Below are 25,478 nucleotides of genomic sequence, written 5' to 3'. Positions count from 1 at the left end.
ACAGCCATTCCAAATGGGAGCAATTGGCCAAAACAAAGGGCTGTAGGCCCCATGCAAGTCCAAAATCCAGTGGGGCAGTCCAATCCAAAGCTCCCAAATGATCTCCTTTAACTCCATGTCTCATATCTAGGTCATGCTGCTGCAAAGGGTGGGCTCGCATGGCCTGGGGCAGCTCTGCCTCTGTGGCTACAGCCTCTGTCCCACCTTCTTTCATCGGCTAGCATTGAGTATTGCAGCTTTTCCAGGCACATGGTGCAAGCTGTCAGTGGATCTACCATTCTGGGGTGTGGAGGACAATGGCCCTCTTCTCACAGCTCTACCACTAGGTAGGGTAGGGACTCTATGTGGGAGCTCCAACCTCACATCTCCTGTCTGCACTGCTCTAGCAGAAGTTCTTCTTGAGCACCCCACTCCTGCTGCAAATGTCTGTTTGGACATCCAAGCCTTTCCATACATACTCTGAAATCTAGGTGGAGGTTCCCAAACCCCAGTTCTTGACTTCTCTACACTCACAGGCTCAGCACCATGTGAAGCTGCCAAGACTCCACATTGACCCCTTTCAGCCATGGCTGGAGGACTGGGATGCAGGGCACCAAGTCCTTAGGCTGCACACAGCAGAGGGACCCTGGCCCTGGCCCAGGAAACCATTGTCTCCAAGACCTCCAGGCATGTGATAGGAGGGGCTGCCATGAAGGATTATGACATGACCTGGAGATATTTTCCCCATTGTCTTGGGGATTAACATTAGGCTCCTTGTTACTTATGTAAATTTCTACAGCCAGCTTTAATTTCTCCTCAGAAAATGGTTTTATCTTTCCTATCACATTATCAAGCTGCAAATTTTTCAAACTTCTATGCTCTGCTTCCTTTATAAAATTGAATGTTTTTAACAGCACCCAAGTCACATCTTAAATGCTTTCCTGCCTAGAAATGTCTTCTACCAGATACCCTAAATAATCTCTCTCAAGTTCAAAATTCCACAAATCTCTAGGACACGGACAAATGTTTCAAGTCTCTTTGCTAAAATATAACAAGAATCACATTTGCTCCACTTCCCAATAAGTTCCATATCTCCATCTTAGACCATCTCAGCTTGTTCATATCACTATCAGGCATTTAGTTAAAGTCATTCAACAAGTCTCTAGGAAGTTCCAAACTTTCCCACATTTTTCTTTCTTCTTCTGAGCCCTCCAAACTGTTCGAGCCTCTGCCTGTTACCCAGTTCCAAAGTTGCTTCCATATTTTCAGGTATCTTTTCAGCAACACCCTATTCTTAGTACCAATTTACTGTATTAGTTTGTTTTCACGCTGCTGATAAAAACATACCCAAGACTGGGCAATTTACAAAAGAAGGGGGTTTAATTGGATTTATAGTTCCACGTTGCTGGGGAAGCCCCACAATCATGGCAGAATACAAGGAGGAGCAAATCACATCTTATATGTATGTCAGCAGGCAAAAGAGAGTTTGTGCAGGCAAATTCCTATTTTTTAAAACCATCAGATCTTGTGGGATGCATTCAATACCATGAGAAAAGCTCAGGAATGATCTGCCCCATAATACAATCGCATCCCACCAGGTTCTTCCCATGACACGTGGGAAATGTGGGATTTACAATTCAAGATGACATTTGGGTGGGGACACAGAGCCAAATCATATCACTGGACCATAGGTATATCAATAGTGCTCAGCATCACTAATCATCAAGGAAATGCAAACCACAACCACCATGAGATATCACCTCACACCTATTAGGATGGCCACTATCAAAATGTCAGAAGATAACAAGTGTTGGTGTGCATATGGAGAAAAAATAATCCTATACCCTCTTGGTAGGGATGTAAATTGACATAGCCACTATGAAAAAAGTGTGGAGTTCCCTCAGAAAATTATAAATAGAACTACTTTGTGATCCAGCAATCCCACTTCTGGGTATATATCCAGAACAAATGAAATCAACATTGTAAGAGACATCTTCACTTCCATGTTCATTGTGGTGTTATTCACAATAACTGAGATGTGGCAACAACCTAAATGTCCATTAACAAATGAATGAAGAAAATGTGACAAAAATATACAGTGTAATATTATTCATCCTTAAAAAAGAAGGAATTCCTATCATTTGTGACAACCTGGATGAACCTGAAGGATATCATGTTAAGTGAAATAAGCCAGGCACAGAAAGAAAAATACCACTTTTCACTTGTATATGCAATCTGATAAACTTGAACTCATAGAGATCAGAAGAATGATTACTAGGCAGGGCCTGTGGGGTGAAGGAAATGGGGAGAAGTAGGTAAAAGGGTACTATTTTTGAGTTATGATCAATAGGTCTAGATACCTAAAATATGGCATGTTGACTGTACTGAATAATAGTGTATTGTATACTTGAAATCTGGTAAGAGAATAGATGTTAAGTGTTCTACCTCCCCACACATATGGAGAGAAGATTACTACTACTTGAGGTAATGAATATGTTGATTACCTTGATTGTGGTAAACATTTTACAGTGTATATGGATAACAAAACATCACTTTGTGCACTTTAAATATATATAATTTTATTTGTCAATTACAATTCAATAGAACTGAGAAAAAATGCAAATGGATTAATATGAAAATTCTTACAAATGCAAAAGCATTTATCCACATGTAATATTTTATTGATTGACATTTATTAAAATAATTAAATTATATGAATACAAGACTACCAGATAATCCAAGATGTAATCGTGTATAAGTATCTTATACTAATTTCTCTTAGAGCAGATAATAACCATCTGCCTAAATAATACAGAAATAACTATGCAATTGGTATAGTAGCACTGATGCTTAAAAAAGCAATCTGTTTGTACTTAGGAATGTTGGAATTAAAAACAGTGTAAGTCTCTGAAATTTTTCTCTTTCAAGATTGTTTTGGTTCTTCTTTGTCTTCAGAATGTCCATGATAATTTTAGACTCTATGCAATTTTTGAAAAACTTTTTTGGGATTTATGTGTCAGGCATGTAAGGGGCAGACTGTATTAAATATACAGAGCATTTGTAGAACAACATATATACAGTTGTTATCCTGTAGTTAACAAGCACGACTCTTTTAATATGTGTCAGTGAGATCAAATTTTGTTCAACTCTTCTATATCCTTGCTGTTTTTATTCTGTATGTTCTGTCAATTACAGATGTGTTTCTTTCTCCCACTCTACTTGTGATTCACCTATTTTATTAATTTAAGTTATGTTTTATATAGATTGAGATAACCTTGTTACTGTGTATGAAATTAGAGTTGTGTGTCTTTTGGGTGAATTAATTTTTCATCATAATTAAATGTGCCTTTTCCTCACTAGTAAAGTTTATTGCATAAAGTCTACTTTGTGTGATGACTATACTATTGTTACTATAACCATACTAGCTTTCTTCTGTTCAGTGTTTGCATATATTTCTTTTACTCTATCTTTCTGTATCCTTGTGTTTTAGTAGTCTTTCTTCTAATTAGCAAATCATTGGCTTAGGTCGTTTATAAAGTCCATTGTGATGATTGTTTAAATGGGAAGATTTAATTTGTTTACATACTGTAGGTGTCACTGTATTTCTGTTGAAATTTACCACCTTATTTTATATTTTCTATCTCCCATTTTATCACCTTCTTTTGGATTAGCTATATTAAGTGTTCTGTCTTTTCATTATCTTTCCAGCAATACACTCTTTTGCTATTATTTTGTTATTCATAAAATCTTATGTTATTAATGCTTAGTGTATATTAACATATTTACCACAAAGTAAGAACCTCATTCTATGTTAACATAGTTTATCCCCACAAATCTTTTGTTATTATTGTGTAATTTATTCTAATAATAAATATTTTTTTTTTTTTTTTTTTTGAGACGGAGTTTCGCTCTTGTTACCCAGGCTGGAGTGCAATGGCGCGATCTCGGCTCACTGCAACCTCCGCCTCCTGGGTTCAGGCAATTCTCCTGCCTCAGCCTCCTGAGTAGCTGGGATTACAGGCACGCGCCACCATGCCCAGCTAGTTTTTTGTATTTTTAGTAGAGACGGGGTTTCACCATGTTGACCGGGATGGTCTTGATCTCTTGACCTCGTGATCCACCCGCCTCGGCCTCCCAAAGTGCTGGGATTACAGGCTTGAGCCACCGCGCTGGGCCCTCTAATGATAAATATTTTAAATTATGCTTGTTTATCATCAATATTCAACTGTTGCTCTTTATTATTTCCTGTATTTTTATTTCTATGTGGCCTCATTTTCCTTCTGCTAAAAACACTCTTTTGTATTTCTTTTCCTGTGATTCTTCTGGTAACACATTCACTTTTTGTTTGAATCAAAATGCCTTGATTTTTAAAAACATGTTTCACTATTATAGAATTCCATTTGCCATTTATTTTCCTTCACCATCAAAGTATAATTGTATTGTCTTTTCTTCTGATTGTTATATTGAGCAATTAGTTATCAGTATTATGATTACTCCTTTGAAAATAATGTGTCTTTTATCTCTGGTTGTTTTAAAAAATTGGTCTTTATTTTTCTGTAGTTTTATTATGATGTGCTTACGTGTTGTTTTCTTTGTATTTATTCTACTAAGGTTTGCACCAAATCTTAAATCTGTGGCATAATGTCTCTCACTGATTTATTAGACAGTTCCAGCTGCTATATCAATATACCATAGACTGAGTGGCTTGAAAAACAAACATGTATTTCTCACAGGTCTAGAGACTAGAAGTTCAACATCAACATGACAGCAGATTTGCTGCCTCAAATCCTGGTTTGCAAACAACAGCCTTCTTACTCTATCTACACATAGCTGGGAGAGAACTATGTGGTCTCTTTTTCTTCTTATAAAGGGACTGATTCCATCACGGAGGTTTCACATTCATGACCTTAAGTAAACCTAATTACCTCCCAAAGGCCCCAACTCCAGATATATTTCAGATAAGGGCTTCAACAAATGATTTTGGGGTGACAAGAACTTCAAATTCATAGCAATTGATTTTGGGAAACCATGGCCAGAAGTATTGCTTCTGCTCTATACTCTGTATTATTTCTAAGACTCCAATTATACATATGTTACATATTTTTTTCCATATTCTGTATATTTGTTATAATCATCTCTGTTTTGTATTTTACATTTTCTTCTCCCTACTTGACTATGTATTTTAATTTGAGTTCACTAATCTTACATTCTGTTTTGTCTAATTTGAAAATATACAAGTCTACTTAGTTCTTAATTATATAAGTTCATTTAAATTTTAGTTCTAGAATTTTCATTTGATGCTTTTATGTAATTCTTGCTTCTCTGTTTAAATTCTCTGTCTTGTCATGTAACTTACTGAACATGTCAAACAACATATTGAAATATGTGTCTTACACGTCCACTCCATTATTTCCGGATCTCCTGTGGGTCTGTTGGTCTACTTGCATCATATGGGTTTCTCTCTGTCTCTCTGTCTCCATCTATTTCTGCCTTTATGTCTTTCTGTGTCTGTCTCTCTCTTTTCATGTGGCATTGCTTTCTATTATGCACAGCAATTTATGTAAGGATGCCTTATATTTACTTGAAAAATTATAGATATAATTTGAGGCTTATATCTTCTAATCATCCACTGAGACAATGTACTTTTGCTTCTTGCAGCCAGTAAGAGAAGAGGCAGATTACTTTAATTGAATCAGATATTAAACAGATTTGAAGCTGGAACCCATGAATACACCTAGATCTAGATGAGTAAGGAGAAGAAATGATGATACTAGGGCCATAAGAGAAAAATGAATGAGAAGGCCACCTAAAAGGAACCATGATGGGATAAAGTAATGGTCAAAACTACCAGTAATATGAAGGGAATAAATATTTAAACTTTTCTCCCCTGACCTCTTGTATCCTATTGGTACTTATTATTTGGGAGAATTGGCATCTTAACCATACTGAGTTTTTCAGTCATTAAATATGATATATGTCTTCATTTCTTTTGGTCTTTGTATCAATATGTTTGGGTTTCTGTAACAAAATACCATAAGCTGGGTACTTTAAATAACATAAATTATTTCTTACAGTTCTGGAGGCTGAGCAGTCCAATAGCAAGGTGCCAGAAGGGATAGTTTCTGTTGAGAGCTCTCTTTCTGGCTTGTAGTTGGCCACCTTCTCACTGTGTTCTCGAAGGACATTCTTCTGGGCTTGTGTGAAAAGAGAGGTAGAGAGAGAAATACACACACACCAGCACACACACACACACAGACACACACACACAGTGACAGAGAGACAGAGACAGAGAGAAAGAAAGGCAAACTCCTTGGTGTCTTTTTTTTTTTTTTTATGATGACACTAATCCTATTGGGTTAGATTACCTCTTCATAGTCCCTACTTCACAATACAGCCACATTCAGAAGTAGGGCTTCATCCTATAAATTTTGTAGGGCTATAGTCCATTCTATAGTAGTGTCTGTGAACTTTTATCAGCAATGTTTTCTAAATTTTAGTACAGCTCTTGCACATATTTTGTTAAATTTATTCTTATGAATTGTAGTTTTTTGGATCTATATAAATCGTATTTTAAAAATTAACTTGCTAGGTAGAGCACAGTCACTCACACCTGTAATCCCAGAACTTTGGGGAGTCCAAGGTGGGCAGATCACTTGAGCCCAAGAGTTTGAGACCAGCCTAGGCAACATAGTGAGATCCTGTCTCTAATTAAAAAAAAAAAAAAAAGTTACTCTCTAATTATTTGCTTCTGGTGTATGGAAATAAAATTGCTTATGTATATTGACTTAGTATCTTGCTAATTGATATACTCATTTATTAGTCTCAATAGTGTTTTGTTGATGTTATTTAGGATTTCCTATATATACTATCATAACTTCTGCTAAGATAGATTTAATTTTCCCTCTATTTCTTTTTACTGCTTGATTGTACTTATGATTTCTATTACAATGATGAACAGAGGTTTTAAAAGGATATATATTTGCTTTGTTCCTGATCTCAGGTAGAAAACATTTGCCTTCTATCCTTAAATTTACTGTTAGTGGTAGGTTTTTTTTTAACGATTACTTTATCATATTGAGGAATTATTCTGAAATCTTTTCTATGTCTAGTTTGCTGAGATCTTTTTCTCATTAAAATGTGTTAGATTTTGTCAAATACTTTTTCTTAAATATATATTTATACACATATATATGTTTATTTTGCATATATATGTGCATATATATTGCATTGCTAGGATAAATCTCACTTTGAAATGTTTTTATATGGTTATATAGTACTGTATTAAGTCTGCTAATTTTTTCAGAACTGTTTCTGCTTCCATTTTTGAGAGACATTGGTTTTAAATTTTATTTTTAATCATTTTAAAAAGTGTGTTGTGTCAGGACTTTAGTATCAGGGCTAAGCTGATCTGATAAAGTTAGTTCAGAAGTGAAAGTGGTTCTGCTCCCTCTTTTTAAATAAAAAGCTTCATGTAAGATTGATATAATTTGCTCTTTAAATATGTTTTAAGGAATTTGCCAATGAAGTTATCCGGTTCTAGTATTTTCATTATAAATTGGCTTTCCAATTATTAATTTAACTTTTTAATAAAGGACTATTCAGGTTTTCTGTTTCTTCTTGTGTCAGTTTTAGTAATTCGAATTTTTGAGGAATTTCTCCATACATGTTACTGAATTTATTGACATACATTTGTTCATAATATTCTCTTATTTGTATTTTTAATGATTCTAGGCTCTGTAGTGCTGTCCTTTCTTTGGGTAATTATATTTTCTGTTGTTGTTCTTGATCAGTGCTGTGAGATATTTATCAATTTTATTACTTCCTTTGATAAGGAAATTTCTGGGTTTATTGATTTTCTCTAGGTTTTATTGATTTTTTAGTTTATATTTCATTTATTTTCACTAATATTTATTATTTTCTTCTTTATGTGATTTTTGGCAATTTAAAATTTTGAAAGATCTGCAAACAGTATGGATAATTGATTGTAGGAGCAATAAAAGAGGTAAGAACATCAATTAGAATATTAGTTATGGCAACGCTTGCTGTTAGAGATGACGGCCCAAATAAGGCAGTACAATGGAGATTAGACATGAATAAATACATTTGAGTTATTATGTTCCAGAATCAGAATTAAGATTTGATGAAGACCTGGGGAGAGATTGTTAGCAGTGGTGAATCCTTAGGGTGTGCAGCAACCTCAATTCTTGCCCTCTTAGAAGAAAGAATTTGACTGAGGAGCATAAGGCAGAAGAAGAGACTAAGGCAAGTTTTATAGCAGGAGTGAACATTTATTTAAAAGCTTTGGAGCAGAAATGAAAGGAAATAAAGTATACTTGGAAGAGGACCAAGCAGATGACTTGAAAGATCAACTGCACGGTTTGACCTTTGAAATGGGTTTTATAGGTTGTCACACTTCTAAGATCTTGCATCCTTTCTCCCCTGATTATTCATTTGGGGTGGGATGTCCGCATGGGCAGTGGCCTGCTAGCACTTGGGAGGAGAACATGCACAGTGTGTTTACTGGAGTTATATGCAATGCTCACTTGAGTTGTTCTTCCTTTACCAGTCTAGCATTCCTAGAGGAAGGTCATATACCAATTAAACCCAGTCATTTTGTCTCGTAGTGCACATGCTTGAGCCCACTCGCCCAACTCCTGAGGGCTGATGGGAAGCTCGATCACGTTTCAAGGTTTTTGTCTATTGGAAGACTGCCTTTCCCTGGTGCTGGCTGAGATCAATTATTATTTTAGAGAGACAGTTAACAACCCTGACCATCACCTGATAGTCGCCTGACATTCCTGGTGATGGGAGGGAGCCCTCTCCTGCCCTGCTCATGTCTGTCTACTGTAACAAGGGTAGGCTAAGATCAATTTTTGATCAATATATTGGGTTATTCTGCATATGGTGGTACTGTTAACTAAAATAAAAAGTACTGGACAAGAAGTTGTGTGAGAGGCATGATCATTTCTGTTTTGTATATTTTAAGTTTGAGACTCCTGTGTAACGTTTAAGTGGCCACATATGATAAATAAGAAGATAAATGGATTTGGATATTTTTAAAGGTGTCTGAGCTAGAAATTATGACTTTAGAGTCAGCTTATAGTGCAAGATACTCTTTTTGGGTACAAAATAAAATTGAAATTCAATTTATATTTTTATCTTATTTTAATTATTATTTAATTTCTACTTCTGCATGTTTTATAATGCAAATACTGTTATTCTAATAGACATGCATAATATATTACACAAATATTTATTATATAAGGCTTCTCAAAAATATTTTTTCAGAGAGTATGATCAGAATGTTTGGAAAACTTTACATCTCTAATGAAGTCTATTGAAGAAACAAATATAGAAGAGCAAGAATGCAGTCCTGTGTAACATCAACATTTATGAAAGAGTAAAGAAGGAATATTTTAGCTAGGAATATGAGAAGAGGTGATACAAATAGGAAGAAGAGCAGAAAAGAAAATTGTCACTGAATTTTAGAAACCAAAATGAGGGCTGGTTAGGAATTTCAAATACTCAAAAGAGCTTATAGAGGAGAGTTAAAAAGTTGCACTAAGGGAATTAGTAATATGGAAGGGATCACTAACGTCCCTGGAAGAAAATCGCAGTTGTGGGGATGAGTCAGTTTTCAAGATGGTGAGAATAAATGAGATGTGAGAAAGTTGAGAGGCTATGAGTTTAGGTTACTTCAACAAGTGGCTTGGTTTTAAAGAGGATGATGAAAGAAGTGACAAGACGGAGGAGGCTCAAATTGTTTTTACTAGAAAAAAAGTCTCGATTATTTTGTGTACTTTTGTGGTTATATGGCAAGAGGAAGGGAGTAGTGGAGAAGATGAGATTGAAGACTCAGGAAAATAAAGGAGTAAATGATGAGTGAAGTCCTCCATGGGCAGAAAGTATGAAATTCAGTGCCTGAGTCTATGCATTTACTTTCAATGAATAGAAGAACACCTAATAATGTAGATAGGACAGAGGAATAAGGGTTGGTGCATATTTAGATACTATGATAACACAAAAATTATCATTTGGATACGAAATACATTTCAGTCTTGTGCTGTCTATCAAAGGTGCACCTCCAACAAAGTAACACAAAAAGATAAACTAAAGAAATGTTTTATTTTACACATCTGGTAAAGATGAGCTAAAAGAGAGCAAAAATTGCAGTAATAGAATTCAAGTCTCAAATATTCCACAATTGATTACCTGCATTTTATTCTCAATCAACAACCAAAGGGATCTTATTAAAACCCAAGTTATGTCTGGGTTGGTGGCACATGCCTGTAATTGCAGCACTTTTGGAGGCCAAAGTGGGCAGATTGCTTGAGCTCAGGAGTTCAAGAACAGCCTGGACAATATGACAAAAGCCTGTCTCTACAAAAAACAAAACAAAACAAAAGTTAACTGAGTGTGGTGGTGCCTGCCTGTGGTCCCAGCTACTTGAGAGGAAGAGGTGAGTGGATCACCTAAGCCAGGGAGGGTGAGGCTGCAGTCAGCTGTGATGGTGCCACTGCACTCCAGCCTAGGTAACAGAGTGAAACCCTGTCTCAAAAACAGAACAAAATAAAACAAAACACCCCAAGATATATGAGATTATTTCTCTGCTCAGAATCTTCCAATAGCTTCTCATTACTTATCATAAAAGTCAAAGTCATTGCTACGGTCCGCAAAGACCTACTGAGTCTGAGTCATAGCTTTACCGAGCACGTCTTGTACCACCTGAACCTTCACTTACTCGGTTCCACCTGTGCCTTGAAACTGCTAGGTATAAGCTGCACAAAGTCCTTTTTATTTGCTGTTTTTACAGCCTGAGATGCTTTCCTCCAGATATCTGTATAGCTTACTCTTACTCAAATATCACTTTCTCAATGAAGTTTTCCTTGACCAGTCAATTTTGTATTGAACTCTACCACCACTCTGAGTGCCCAATGACTTTTTCTTTTTCATTTATTCCTCAGTACTTACCACCATCTATAATACCACATATGTTTACCCTTTTTTCTTTTGAGTCAGTCTTGCACTGTCACCTGGGCTGGAGTACAATGGCACTATCTCAGCTCACTGCAACCTCCATCTCCCGGGTTCAAGCAATTTTCCTGCCTCAGCCTCCCAAGTAGCTGGGATTACAGGACACTTGGCTGATTTTTTGTATTTTTAGTAGAGATGGGGTTTCTCTATGTTGGCCAGGCTGGTCTCGAACTCCTGACCTTGTGATCTGCTGGCCTCGGCGTCCCAAAGTTCTGGGATTACAGGCATGAGCCACTGTGCCCAGCCTACCATTATGTTTTGTTTTCTTTTCTGTCTTCTTTCACTAGAACATAAACTCCATGGGGATAAATTTTGTCTATTTTGTTCACTGCTGCATCCCAGCACCTAGAACGATGCCTAGCACATAACAAGCACTTAAAATATTTGTTGAAATCAAGAATATGTACTGAGTGTTTACTATGTGTCAAACACAGTTATGTATAACTCAGTCCTAACACAGAGTCTATGAAATCATTATTATTATTTTCCCTATTTTACAAATGAAGATATTGAAGCACAGAGAGATGATACAAGCTGTCCTAGGTGGAATATTGAGAACATGAGCAAATAAGGATTCAGGCCCATATATTCTACCTCCAAGGGCTGCTCCATTAACTGTGACTCAGTATTCATGGCTGCTTCTTAACTGCCATTACCTACACAGAATCAAGGTAATAAAATTTTAATCATTTATAGAAACAAGAAAAGTGGGTGACAGACCATTAAATAGTATGTAAAATCAACTTTAAAATGTAGAGACTTTAAATAATGTAATATAATTAATATTATTGAATTTATAAAATACATGCATACACACACACACACACACACACACACACTCCATGGGAAGAAATAATTTTCTTACTAGTATTGTATGAAGCTGATAGCCCCCCAAACCTTTTTGATAATGATAAAATAACCATTATGATGCTGATAATGCTTACTTACTATGTTTCAAGCACTATGCTAAGCAATTTAGATGTATTATCTTATTTAACTCTCAAAACAATTCAGTGAGATAGGAACTATTATTACCCACTATCTATAGATGATGGCACTGAGTCTTCGGGAGGCTGTGCAAGTTGGCCTGGGCAAATTGCAAGTAAGTGATGGATCTGAGATGAGAACCTAGGCAGTTTAGCTCTAGAGATCACTCTTCTTTGCAGGTTAATGGCGAAATGAAGTATCCTTCAGTAAACATGTTGAGACAGTTATCTATCAACAGAAATAAGTGTAAATTCCTAACTCTTGTTATACCTCAAAGTAGATTCTGAGAGACCAACGAAGACAATGGAAAATGTTCAACAATATAAATAGTCAAAGAAAATAAAACAGAATATTTATAAAGGCACTTTCTGAGCTAACATGCAATAGAAGGATTGCAAAGGAAGAGAATAAGAGATTAGACAATATAAAATAAAAACTATCTTTATGACAACAGAAAAAAATCAATATGGCAAGTAAAATTTAAAAAAACTGTCAAAGTGTTAATCAATTAAAATGGTAAGAAATACTATGAATTTAATTGATAAATACACAAAAACATAAGTAGTTTACATGCTAACAAACATGAAAAACATTTGAAACAAAATGGTTACCTTACTGGTACAACAAAAATGAATAAAAAATGATAAAATCATCAATAAATGGTAAATTTTCCAAGAAAATTATTTTTAATCATGTTATGAATATGTTAAAAGATGAATATATAACTATGTAATACTACACATAACTGTGTATATGTGGATAAAAGATGAAATAGAGGACTTATAATAAAAGGTCTTTTGACTATTCTTCTCCAATTTTGTCTATTCATGAGAGACAAAGCACTATCAAGCATTTATATTTAGGCTAATAAACTCTTCACAGCTCATATAGTACTGCAATGACTTATAAAAATAAAGGAAGAAACTGAAGCACAAAGAGATGTCATTTGGCCACTCCTCTGTTCTTCCACTCTGAATCTCTGTTTTGTTTTTTCTATGGTTCACTTCTGCAACTTAACACTGTTATTGCTCACCATAGAGCCAAGCAGTGAGTTTAGATTATGCTTCATATTCTATGGATCAGATATCATGACCACTGTACTACTTGGTGGGAAATGTTCTTAGCTTCAAACACAAATGGGTCCTTTATCCTATGAAGCTTTTGTTTCATTTGTCTTGTGCTCAAAATTGCACTATGCATTCGATCAATTTGCCTTTTGTTTTGCTGCTGGTTAATTTTTGCTCCCAGAATCCTCATTCTAGAGCCTCCATCCTCCTGCTTGAAATTTCTCTCTAGGCTTCCAAAGAGGGCTCCTCCTGAGTAGCTGGGACTACAGGCACTTGTCACCACTCCCCGCTAATTTTTTTGTATTTAGTAGAGATGAGGTTTCACCATGTTGGCCAGGATGGTCTCGATTTCCTGACCTCATGATCCTCCCGTCTCAGCCTCCCACAGTGCTGAGATTACAGGCGTGAGCCACCTCGCCCGGACTTTTTCTAGAACTCTTATTTTATCTCATGGTTTATTATTTCATGTGTTTTATCTAACATTTTACCTCATGTGTTTTCTTATCTCTTTTTCCATATATTCTTTCCCCAACCTCCCCACCACCCCCGCTGTCCCTCCATTGACCCCCACAAACAGACTCCAGTGTGTGATGCTCCCCTCCCTGTGTCCATGTGTTCTCATTGTTCTTCACCTGCCTATGAGTGAGAACATGTGGTGTTTGATTTTCTGTTCTTGTGTCAGTTTGCTGAGAATTATGGTTTCCAGATTCATCCATGCCCCTGAAAAGGACACAGACTCATAATTTTTTATGGCTGCATAGTATTCCATGGTGTATATGTGCCACATTTTCCTTGTACATTCTATCATTGATGGGGATTTGGATTAGTTCCAGGTCTTTGCTATTGTAAACAGTGCCGCTATGAACATACGTGTGCATGTGTCTTTATAATGGAATGATTTATAATCCCTTGGGTATATACCCAGTAATGAGATTGCTGGGTCAAATGGAATTTCTATTTCTAGGTCCTTGAGGAAGGACCACAATGGTTGAACTAGTTTACACTCCCACCAACAGTGTAAAAGTGATCCTATTTCTCCACATCCTCTCCAGCATCTCTTGTCTCCAGATTTCTTAATGATCTCCATTTTAACTGGTGTGAGGAGATGTCTCAATGTAGTTTTGATTAGAATTTATCTAATGACCACTGATGATGAGCATTTTTTCATATGTTTGTTGGCCTAATATATGTCTTCTTTTGAAAAGTGTCTTTCATATCCTTTGCCCAATTTTGGATGGGTTTCTTTTTTTCTTGTAAATCTGTTTTAGTTCTTTGTAGATTCTGGTTATTAGCTCTTTGTCAGATGGGTAGATTGCAAAACTCTTTTTCTCATTATGTTGGTGGCCAGTTCACTCTAATGAGTGTTTCTTTTGCTGTACAGAAGCTGTGGAGTTTAATTAGGTCCCATTTGTCTATTTTGGCTTTTGTTGTCAATGCTTTTGGTGTTTTAGTCATGAAGTCCTTGCCAATGCCTATGTCCTGAATGGTTTTGCCTAGGTTTTCTTCTAAGGTTTTTATAGTGTCAGGTCTTATGTTTAAGTCTTTAATCCATCTGGAGTTAACTTTAGTGTAAGGTGTCAGGAAGGGGTCCAGTTTCTGCTTTCTGCACACTGCTAGCCAGTTTTCCCAACACCATTTATTAAACAAGGAATCCTTTCCCCATTGCTTGTTTTTGTCAGGTTTGTCAAAGGTCAGATGGTTGGAGATGTGTAGTGTTGCCTCCAGGGACTCCATTCTGTTCCATTGGTCTGTTTTGGTACCAGTACCATGCTGTTTTGATTATTGTAGCCATGTAGTATAGTTTGAAATCAGGTAGCATGATGCCTCCAGTTTTGTTGTTTTTGTTTAGGATTGTCTTGGCTATGCAAGCTCTCTTTTGGTTCCATATGAAGTTTAATGTGGTTTTTTTCCAGTTCTGTGAAGAAGGCCATTAGTAGCTTGATGGGGATAGCATTGAATCTATAAATTACTTTGGGCAGTATGGCCATTTTCATGATATTGATTCTTCCTAACCATGAGCATGGACTGTTTCTCCATCTTTTTATGTCGTCTCTTATTTCCTTGAGCAGTGGTTTGTAGTACTCCTTGAAGAGGTCCTTTACATCCTTTGTTAGTTGTATTCCTAGGTATTTTATTCTCTTTGTAGTAATTGTGAATGGGAGTTTGCTCATGATTTGGCTCTCTGGTAGTCTGTTATGGGTGTATAGAAATACTTGTGATTTCTGCACATTGATTTTGTATCCTGAGACTTTGCTGAAGTTGCTCATCAGTTTAAGGAGATTTTGGGTTGAGATGATAGGGTCTTCTAAATATACAATCAGGTTGTCTGCAAATAGAGACAATTTGACTTCCTCTTTTCCTAATTGAATATCCTTTATTTTTTTTTTTCTTCCCTAATTGCTTTGGCTAGAATTTCCAATACTATATTGAATAGGAATTGTGAGAGAGGGAATCCTTATCTAGTGCCAGATTTCAAACAGAATGCTTCCACTTTTTGCCTATTCAGCATGATATTGGCTGTAGGTTTGTCATAAATAGCTTTTATTGTTTTGAGATATGTTCCTTCGACTAGTTTATTGAGAGTTTTTAGCATAAAGGGCTGTGGAATTCTGTTGAAGGACTTCTCTGCATCTATTGAGATAATCATGTGGTTTTTGTCTTTGGTTCTGTTTATGTGGTGCAGTATGTTTATAGACTTGCATATGTTGAACTAGACTTGCATTCCTGGAACGAAGTCTACTTGATTGTGATGGATAAGCTTTTTGATGTGCTGTTACAATTGGTTTGCCAGTATTTTATTGAAGATTTTTGCATCTATGTTCACCATGGATATTGGCCTGAAGTTTTCTTTGTTTGTTGAGTCTCTGCTGGGTTTTTGTATCAGGATGATGTTGGTCTCATAAAATGATTTGGGAACAATTCCTTCTTTTTGTATTGTTTGGAATAGTTTCAGAAGGAATGGTATCAACTCCTCTTTGTACATCTGTTAGAATTCAGCTGTGAACCCATCTGGACCTGGACTTCTTTTGGTTGGTAGGCTATTAATTGCTGCCTCAACTTCAGCCCTTGTTATTGGTCTATTCAAAGTTTCAACTTCTTACTGGTTTAGGCTTGGGAAGGTGCAAGTGTCCAGGAATTTATCCATTTCTTCCAAGTTTACTGGCTTATTTGCATAGAGTTGTTTGTAGTAATCTCTGATTGTAGTTTGTATTTCTGTGGAATCAGTGGTGATATCCCCTTTATTGTTTTTTATTGCATCTATTTGATTCTTCTCCCTTTTCTTTTTTATTAATCTGGCTAGTGGTCTGTCTATTTTGTTGATCTTTTCAAAAACTCAGCTCCTGGATTTATTGATTTTTTGAAGTTTTTTTATGTCTCTATCTCCTTCAGTTCTGCTCTGATCTTAGTTATTTCTTGTCTTCTGCTAGCTTTTGAGTTTTTTTGATCTTGCTCCTCTAGCTCTTTCAATTTTGACAATAGGGTGTCGATTTTAGATCTTTCCTCACTTCTCATGTGGGCATTTATTGCTATAAATTTTCCTCTAGACACTGCTTTAAATGGGTCCCAGAGATTCTGGTATATTGTGTCTTCATTCTCCTTGGTTTCAAAGAACATCTTTATTTCTGCCTTCATTTCATTGTTTATCCAGTCGACATTCAGGAGCCAGTTGTTCAGTTTCCATGAAATTGTACGGTTCCGAGTCAGTTTCTTAATTCTGAGTTCTAATTTGATTGCACTGTGGTCTGGAGACTGTTTGTTATGATTTCCATTCTTTTGCATTGGCTGAGATTATGTGGTCTATTTTAGAGTAGGTGCAATGCAGTGCTGAGAAGAATGTCTATTCTGTGGATTTGGGGTGGAGCATTCTGTAGATGTCTATTAGGCCCACTTCATCCAGATCTGAGTTCAAGTCCTGGATATCTTTGTTAATTTTCTGTCTCCTTGATCTGTCTAATATCGACAGTGGAGTGTTAAAGTCTCCCACTATTATTGTGTGGGAGTCTAAGTCTCTTTGTAGGTTGTTAAGAACTTGCTTTATCTACCTGGGTGCTCCTGTATTGAGTGGGTATATATTTAGGATCCTTAGCTCTTTTTGATTCATTGATCCTTTTACCATTAGGTAATGCCCTTCTGTGTCTATTTTGATCTTTGTTGGTTTAAAGTCCATTTTATCAGAGACTAGGATTGCAACTCCTGCTTTTTTTTGCTCTCCATTTGCTTGATAAATCTTCCTCCATCCCTTTACTTTGAGCCTATGTGTGTCCTTGCATGTGAGATGGGTTTCCTGGAAACAGCACACCAATGGGTCTTGACTTTTTATCCAATTTGCCAGTCTATGTCTTTTGATTGGGGCATTTAGCCCATTTACATTTAAGGTTAATATTGTTATGCGTGAATTTGATCCTGCCATTTTGATGGTAGCTGGATGTTTTGCCCATTAGTTCATGCATTTTTTTCATTGTGCTGATGATCTTTACCATTTGGTACATTTTTGGTGTGGCTGGTACTGGTTATTCCTTTCCTTGTTTAGTGCTTCTTTCAGGAGCTCTTGTAAGGCAGGCCTAGTGGTGACAAAATCTCTCAGTGATTGCTTGTCCGTAAAGTATTTTCTTTCTTCTTCGTTTGTGAAGCTAAGTTTGGCTGGATATTAAATTCTAAGTTGAAAGTTCTTTTCTTTAAGGATGTTGAATATTGGCCCCCACTCTATTCTGGCTTGTAGGGTTTCTGCCGAGAGATCCACTGTGAATCTGATGGGCTTCCCTTTGTGGGTAACCTGACCTGTCTCTCTAGCTGCCCTTAGCATTTTTTCCTTCATTTCAACCCTGGTGAATCTGACAATTATGTGCCTTGGGATTGCTCTTCTTGAGGAGTATCTTTGTGGTGTTCTCTGTATTTCCTGAACTTGAATTCTCTCCGTCACATTCAGGTACACCTATCAAATGTAGATTAGGTCTTTTCACATAATCCCATATTTCTTGGAGGTTTTGTTCATTTCTTTTCACTCTTTTTTCTCTATTCTTGCCTTCTCATTTTATTTCATTGAGTTGATCTTGAATCTCTGATATCCTTTCTTCTGCTTGATCGATTCGGCTATTGAAACTTGTGTATGCTTTGCAAAGTTCTCGTGCTGTGTTTTTCAGCTCCATCAAACCTTTATGTTCTTCTCGAAGCTATTTATTCTAGTTAGCATCTCATCTAACCTTTTTTTCTGGGTTCTTAGTTTCTTTGCATTGGGTTAGCACATGTTCTTTTAGTTCTGAGAAGTTTGTTATTACCTACCTTCTGAAGCCTGTTTCTGTCAATTCATCAGATTCATTCTCCATCCATCTTTGATACCTAGCTGGTGAGGAGTTGTGATCCTTTGGAGGAGGAGAGGCATTCTGGTTTTTGGTGTTTTCATCCTTTTTGTGCTGGTTTCTTCCCATCTTAGTGACTTTATCTACCTGTGGTCTTTGTAGTTGGTGACTTTCGGATGGGGTCTCCGAGTGGATGTCCTTTTCATTGATGATGAAGTTATTTCTTTCTGTTTCTTAGTTTTTCTTTTAACAGTCAGGTCCCTCTGCTGCAGGACTGCTGGAGGTCCACTCCAGACCCTGCTTGCCTGGGGATCACCCGTGGGGGCTGAAGAACACTAAGGGTTGCTGCCGGTTCCTTCTTCTGTTATCTTCGTCCCAGAAGGGTACCTGCCAGATGTCAGCCTAATCTCTCCTTTATGAGGTATCTCTTTGGGTATACAGGGGTCTGGGAGCTGCTTGAGTAAACAGTCTGCCCCTTATAGGAGCTTAAGTGCCGTGCTAGGAGCTCCGTTGTTCCATGCAGAGATGCTGGGAAGGTACTTTTAAGTCTACTGCAACGGAACTCATAACTGCCTTTTCTCCCAGGTGCTCTGTTCTAGGAAGGTCGGCTTTATTTATAAGTTCCTGTTGTGCTGCTGCCTTTTTTCATAGATGCCCTGCCCTGCACGGAGTAGTCTAGTCACAATCTGTCAGCAGAGGTGTTGCTGAGCTGCCGCTGCCCCAAGCTCTGCCCAGCTGCTGTGTGAACTGCCTCTGTAGTGGTGGTCACCCTTGCCCACACTGAGCTGGACATCCTGGGTCCAGCTGTGCTTGCTGGGAAACTCGCAATCCAGAACGTTTCAGATTGCTTGTTTTTTGGGGATGGTACCCGCCGAGCCAGATTGCCTGGCTCCCTATCTCTGCCCCCTCCCTTTCAGTTGAATGAGTGGCTCTCTCTCCCAGGCATTCCAGGAGCCAGTTGAAATGGCCACCGAGATTTGTGTGAGTTTCTGTGCACCAACCTGGCACCAGCTGAAACCACTGCAGTGAAAACTTATGGTGCTTTTTGGCCCAGGAATCTCCTGGTCTGTGAGCAGTGAAAATTTGGAAATGCGGTGTGCACTCACCCTCTGCATTGCTCTTGCTGGGAACTGCACTCTGGAGCTGTTCCTATTTGGCCAACTTGGATCCTCCTCCAATTATAAGCAGTTTAAGGGCTAGGTTATATTCCATCTCTATAGAATATTTTGTAGATATTAAAATGCTTTAGAAACATTTAGAATCACATAGAAATACTTGTGCTATAATATTAAATATATAAATAGGATACAGACACAGTGGATATCAGTTATTTAAATTTTTAAAGAAAATTATATTAAGAGGCTAATAGTAAGACAGTGGAATTGGGAGTGATTTAATCATTAAAAAGAAACATTCTATATCATTTTTTTCTTTCACAAAACCACATAACATATTTTATAAACTTCCAAAGGGAAATAAATTTATGAAAGAGCAATAACAGTAAAAGACTGAGGTAAACATGCCCACATACACGCACCCATTCGCACCCACATACAAACTCACACTTCAAGAACCAAAGAGGACTCATTCTCATTTATTCTAACATCTGCTGTTTTCTACCCTCTCATCTACTTTTGTCAACAAACTTGATATATTACCTTGATAATTTTGTCTCCAGTTTCTGCTGGAGTGAGTGCTTACTGAATAAAGAAAATGAGTAGAAGTATTCAGAAAATGCAGTAACTATAACTAACATTGACTATCTTGTCTTCTTTTTTATGCTTTTCAAAATGGTAGCATAATGATTTTTGAAACATCCTATATTTAATGAAAATCAATCTTAAAATTTATCTGTAAAAATATCAAATGAAAATTGAATCAAAATCTTCTTTTTTAAAACTTTCATGTTTATATTTATTCTTTCTAATACTAAATACCTCAGATGGATTCTTACAAGCAAGAAATTTGTGTTAATATAAGAATTCTAGGCCAGATGCAGTGGCTTATGCCTGTAATCCCAACACTTTGGGAGACTGAAGTGGATGGATCACCTGAGGTCAGGAGTTTGAGACCAACCTGGCCAACATGGTGAAATCCTGTCTCTACTAAAAATATAAAAATTAGCTGGGCATGGTAGTGGGCACCTGTAATCAGCTACTGGGAGGCTGAGGCAGGAGAACCACTTGAACCTGGGAGGCGGAGGTTGCAGTGAGCCGAGATCACACCATTGCACTCCAGCCTGGGCAAAAAGAGTGAAACCCCATCTCAAAAAAAAAAAAAAAAAAAAGAATTCTGCACCTCTTCATGCATCACCTTAATAATATCATCAAGAATAAATCTAGGGCATATTTCTTTTGTTCTGTGTGTCTGGCTCTGTAAATATTTCATCTGAAGGCAAGTGTAAAATATTTCTTCCATTTGAATACCTTTTTAGTTTTTCTGCCAAACGTGCAGTTTTATCTCTGGAATTTTTTGTATAGGTATAGTAGAAAGTGTTGCAATTTTTATTTCTCTGGGTAAAAAATTCCTGTGGGTTTTATAAAATAGTTTATTGTACTGCTTATGGATTAAGAGGAAAAGACAATTAAAAATGCAGTTAGAGCAAAAGGTCAGAATACAATTTTCAATCCTTCATATTTTTCTGATATGTGGTATGGTGTTTCAAAAGTCATGTAACATCACAATAATATTTGAATCGAGTTTGTATGTGATTACTTAACATCTGTGAATTGTTAAGATAAATTATTGCACAGTCCTACTTTAGTTTAGATTAGTTTGGAACACATCCCAGGGTATTTAATCAGGGTATAATCCTGCATAGTGCAATTTCTAAAAGGTGTGTTTGTGTGCTTTAAATAAATAGCATTTTTTAGTAGGCAAAGTTACGTCTTAAAAAAAATTACTTTTTAAAAAAATTTACTTTCCAAAAATTAAAAATTACTTTAAAAAACTGTTACAAAGTTACTTTTTAAAAAAAATCTGTTAAAAATGTCTCCCCACTGCACTCTTGTATTATCTGTAGCTTCAGACAAATATAATACTCAATACTGACTTCAAAAAATGTGTTGTCGATGTCTGCAGTATTTGGCATGAACTGTGTTGAAATGTTAGACAATATTCTATTGTAATCTTATATATTTCTTTATAACTCATATGAGCAATTCATTTTTCATTTGTAAAATTTGTTATATGATTAATTTATAGAACTGAAAATAGAGACTGGGATGTGATATTTTAATAAAAATAAATATTTTAACATTTTATGATTAATTTTACTTTCAGTTTGGAGGATGAATTGTCTACACTTATATTTAATTTAAAAATATAAATTTAAAGATGTTGTGGTGTACAAGGAAATAAGACATAGGAAAAGTTTGGAATTATACAATATTTTACTAAATGTTAAAAATAGAAAAAAATTAATGAAGCATCACAGACTTAAATGAATATACAGTGTTTTAAGAATATTATTTAAAATGCCTATGCTCTTTTTACATAGTCACTAATTTCAACTTTTCACATAAATTGGAAATGAAATTAAATTGTAAAATTCAACCTATTTAATAATAAATTGTGTTTCTTTTAATTGATCTGGTAGCAATTCTGCATGTATTCAAAATTTGGAACATGCTCAAATCTGGCAGTTAGCATTGACCCATTTTTGTAACATTTAAAAATGTGAGGCAATCAAAATAAAATTGTGATAACCATCTCTAGAAAATATTCAGATGTAAAATGAAGAGTATCCTTTACCCTTCTATCAGTATTATTTTGCTCCTTCCTGCTTCTTTATTTAGCTTTATTCAGTTTTAGAAACTGTAAATTTGTGTGTTTTCTGAATGATTTTATAAAAGCTGGCTAGTTATCCTAAGTATACCTTGATATTTCTGTAGAAAAGAACCTACTTTATTTTATTTATTATTTATTTTGAGATGGAGTCTTGCTCTGTCGCCTAGGTTGGAGTGCAGTGGTGGGATCTTGACTCACTGCAACCTCCACTGCCCAGGTTCAAGTGATTCTCTTGCCTCAGCCTCCCAAGTAGCTGGGATTACAGGTATTTGCCACCACACCCAGCTAATTTTTGTATTTTTAGTAGAGACGGAATTTCACCATGTTGGGCTGGCTGGTCTCGAGCTCCTGACCTCAGGTGATCTTGCCTCAGCCTCCCAGAGTGCTGGAATTACAGGTGTTAGCTACCGCACGTGGCTGAAAACAACCTACTTTAAATAATGAGTAGTAAGTTGCTTATTATTAGTCTAAGAAAAACAAACTGAATGTCAGGTACTGCACCTGGCTAAAAAGAACCTGCTTTAAATGATGAGTAGTAAGGTGCTTATTATTAGTCTAAGAAATACAAATTTAATGTCTTCTTAGTTTATGTAAAATAGTCAAAATTTCATACCAATCTTCTTGAATTACATGATTTCAGACTTGATTATCATTGTCTTGTCAGCTAAAAAGACAACAAAAAACAAAAACAACCTCCTTGACACACATATGTCCCCTGTTCCCACTCAGGATTCTGGGAAGGACTCAGTGTCACTGACTGTTAAAGTGAAGGTCCTGGCCCTGGAGTATCTCACCTTTTAATGTTATCCTTGATATGTCCATGTTCAAATAATCAGGACTTCTGAGGGACCATCTTAGTAATACATTTTGTAAAATATAGCCTAATTTGGCTAGCACTTAAATTGAAGTCACTTTCCATAAACTCATTTTGATATAGGCTTATGCAATAAATTGTTCATCTTGTTTGACAACTTAATAAATGAAAATTCCATAATACTGATTATAATTGTTTGTGTAGATGTTATACCTAACTGCTTTTTTGAACCTTGTCCACTTCATTTTATGACCTGGGGAAGTCTAAATAAATCAATTAACCTTCATGAATTTTAAATTTTTTTATAGCAAGTATTTCTCTTCAGTCTTATTTTTTCCTATATTACGATTTGAGTTTTCTTGCCTGGAAAGCAGTTCTTAATTCATCTGCAGTATTTTCCTCTTAAAAAATGTATTACTTTTTTCCTGTCTTTTTCTTATTCTGATTTTGGCTTCATTTTATTCTATGGCTATAGTTACAGTTTTTCCCCATTTATCTGAATATTTTCAGTAGTTCATTTTCTTCATTTGACCTACTAAACAATGCTTCTTTTACTATTTCCTATTGCTTCTCAATTAATGTATCTAAGATTTATTCATCCTGGTGCAATATTTTTGAGTACTTATTGATTGGTCAGAGCCAGTATTTGTGAAAAGGAAGCCTAGAGTTTGGTAATTAGCTTTTCCTGTGGAGGTTGTTTCTGAAGTACAAACCAACAAACACAAAACACCTGAAGTGCCTTTGGAGGAAAGCAACTGAAGCAGCGATGTAAAGTCACAGCACAAAAAAACAGAGGTACTGAGGATATTTGAAAAGAAGTCTCATGGAGCTGTTAGCACCTATCTTTGCCCTGTGAGAGCTAGTCATTGCTGCTATTATTTTTTATTATGATAATCCTCCTCATTACTACATTCATTTTAAAGGTCATTAAATGGTGAACAGATATATAGGTTTAAGTGGTGCTACATCTTATAATTTATCATCAGTGGATATGTTGCTAAATTATGGTTCCCAAATAGCTCTCCTTGGGGGACATTACATTGGAGTGGTCACATATGAATAAACTCAGACTCAGACTCAGATTTATTACTTTAGTAAATATATGCATGGAAAATTATATTTTATAGCATAAAATAAGCTTAAGGTTTATTACTAAGAAACTAGAGAAAATATAAAGATTGACATTTTTTGTGTGCTTACCTTTTTATTTTTGTTTCTTTCATATGGATATTTTTAATATTGCCTTTAATTGTGGATGATTTTTGAAAAGACAGCCTTCTTTTAAATACTTTCAAGTACTGAGGTTTATGTATATATATGTTGATTCTGTAGTTCCTGGTAACATTTTTCTAATAACTAGCCTGCTTAGAACATTTTTGCTAACACTCGAGTCAATTATAAAAAATATGACAGATATATGGTAAAAGGAAACTCACAATCAACAAACTAGAAATGCTGAGAAACTCGTACTCTGGCTTCCCAGAGGCACTCTAGTCTCAGACAAGTTCCTGTCTAGGCATTCATATATTTGACTGTGACTTGTGGGAGTACCATTTTCACAAGAAATTTGCAAGGATAAATATGAAGATGAATACTGTTCTTTTTTTCTTAAAGATATTTTAATACACTGAAAAGTTATTTCCAAGAGGGCATAAAAATTTATATTGTTCTTTCCTCTTCAAATAGGTTATGTGGGTATGCAATTTATGTCGAAAGCAACAAGAAATCTTAACCAAATCTGGGGCATGGTTCTTTGGAAGTGGCCCTCAGCAGACAAGCCAGGATGGAACCCTGAGTGATACAGCTACAGGTACTGGCTCTGAGGTACCAAGAGAAAAGAAAGCACGACTCCAAGAGCGATCGCGATCTCAGACACCCCTGAGCACAGCAGCTGCCTCCTCCCAGGACAGTGCTCCTCCCAGCGCACCACCAGACAGGAGCAAAGGGGCTGAGCCCTCGCAGCAAGCCTTGGGGCCTGAACAGAAGCAGGCTTCATCCAGGTCTAGAAGTGAACCTCCTAGAGAGAGGTAATAGTTCTTTCACCCTGTAAGCAAAAGGCAAGGTTTTGCTAGGAGAACAAACCCATTTTCAAAACTTTAATTTCTACTAAGAGGAATATGTGGAAGTAGTACTTCTCAGGCCACACATGGAAAAACATCAGGCCTGAGTGGTGTTGTCTATCTCTAGAATGTATTCCTTAGGAGATCTTTGTCGAAAAGCTTTTCTTTCTTGTCATGCACAGATGTAAACATGAACTAAGTCACCCAGCTGAGCTACCGACTTCCAAGGGTGAACTCAGAAAAGCTCTTAGATCATGTTTCACTTAAAACTAGCCCTTTAATTAAAAGTATGCTCTGAGAGGATGTGATGGGGGAAACTGACCTATTGGAAAGTATGTGGACACATCAGAGAAGCCTTCTTTAAGGAAATTTCTTTTATGCTGAGCTCTAAAGAGTGACTTTGGGATTAACCAGAAGGTTAGGATGGGTGCTCCAGGATCTGCACAGGCAT

At 36.3% G+C, this 25,478-nt stretch overlaps 1 protein-coding gene across 24 annotated transcripts in view; it reads left to right on the top strand.

Annotated features, from left to right (window-relative positions):
* RIMS1 (regulating synaptic membrane exocytosis 1) overlaps positions 1-25,478 on the top strand; it is a 510,482-nt gene that overhangs the window by 248,469 nt on the left and 236,535 nt on the right. For all 24 annotated transcript variants that reach the window (XM_012471847.3, XM_012471843.3, XM_012471846.3 and 21 more), the window contains exon 5: positions 24,654-24,994. In XM_012471847.3, coding sequence (XP_012327270.2) covers positions 24,654-24,994 — 341 coding nt within the window. The remainder of the gene's footprint in view (positions 1-24,653; positions 24,995-25,478) is intronic.

Source organism: Aotus nancymaae, unplaced genomic scaffold (assembly GCF_030222135.1).
Source record: "Aotus nancymaae isolate 86718 unplaced genomic scaffold, 86718_ANA_hifiasm-v0.15.2.pri h1tg000040l, whole genome shotgun sequence".
Classification (NCBI taxonomy): domain Eukaryota; kingdom Metazoa; phylum Chordata; class Mammalia; order Primates; family Aotidae; genus Aotus; species Aotus nancymaae.
This window is presented reverse-complemented; position numbering and strand designations above follow the sequence as displayed.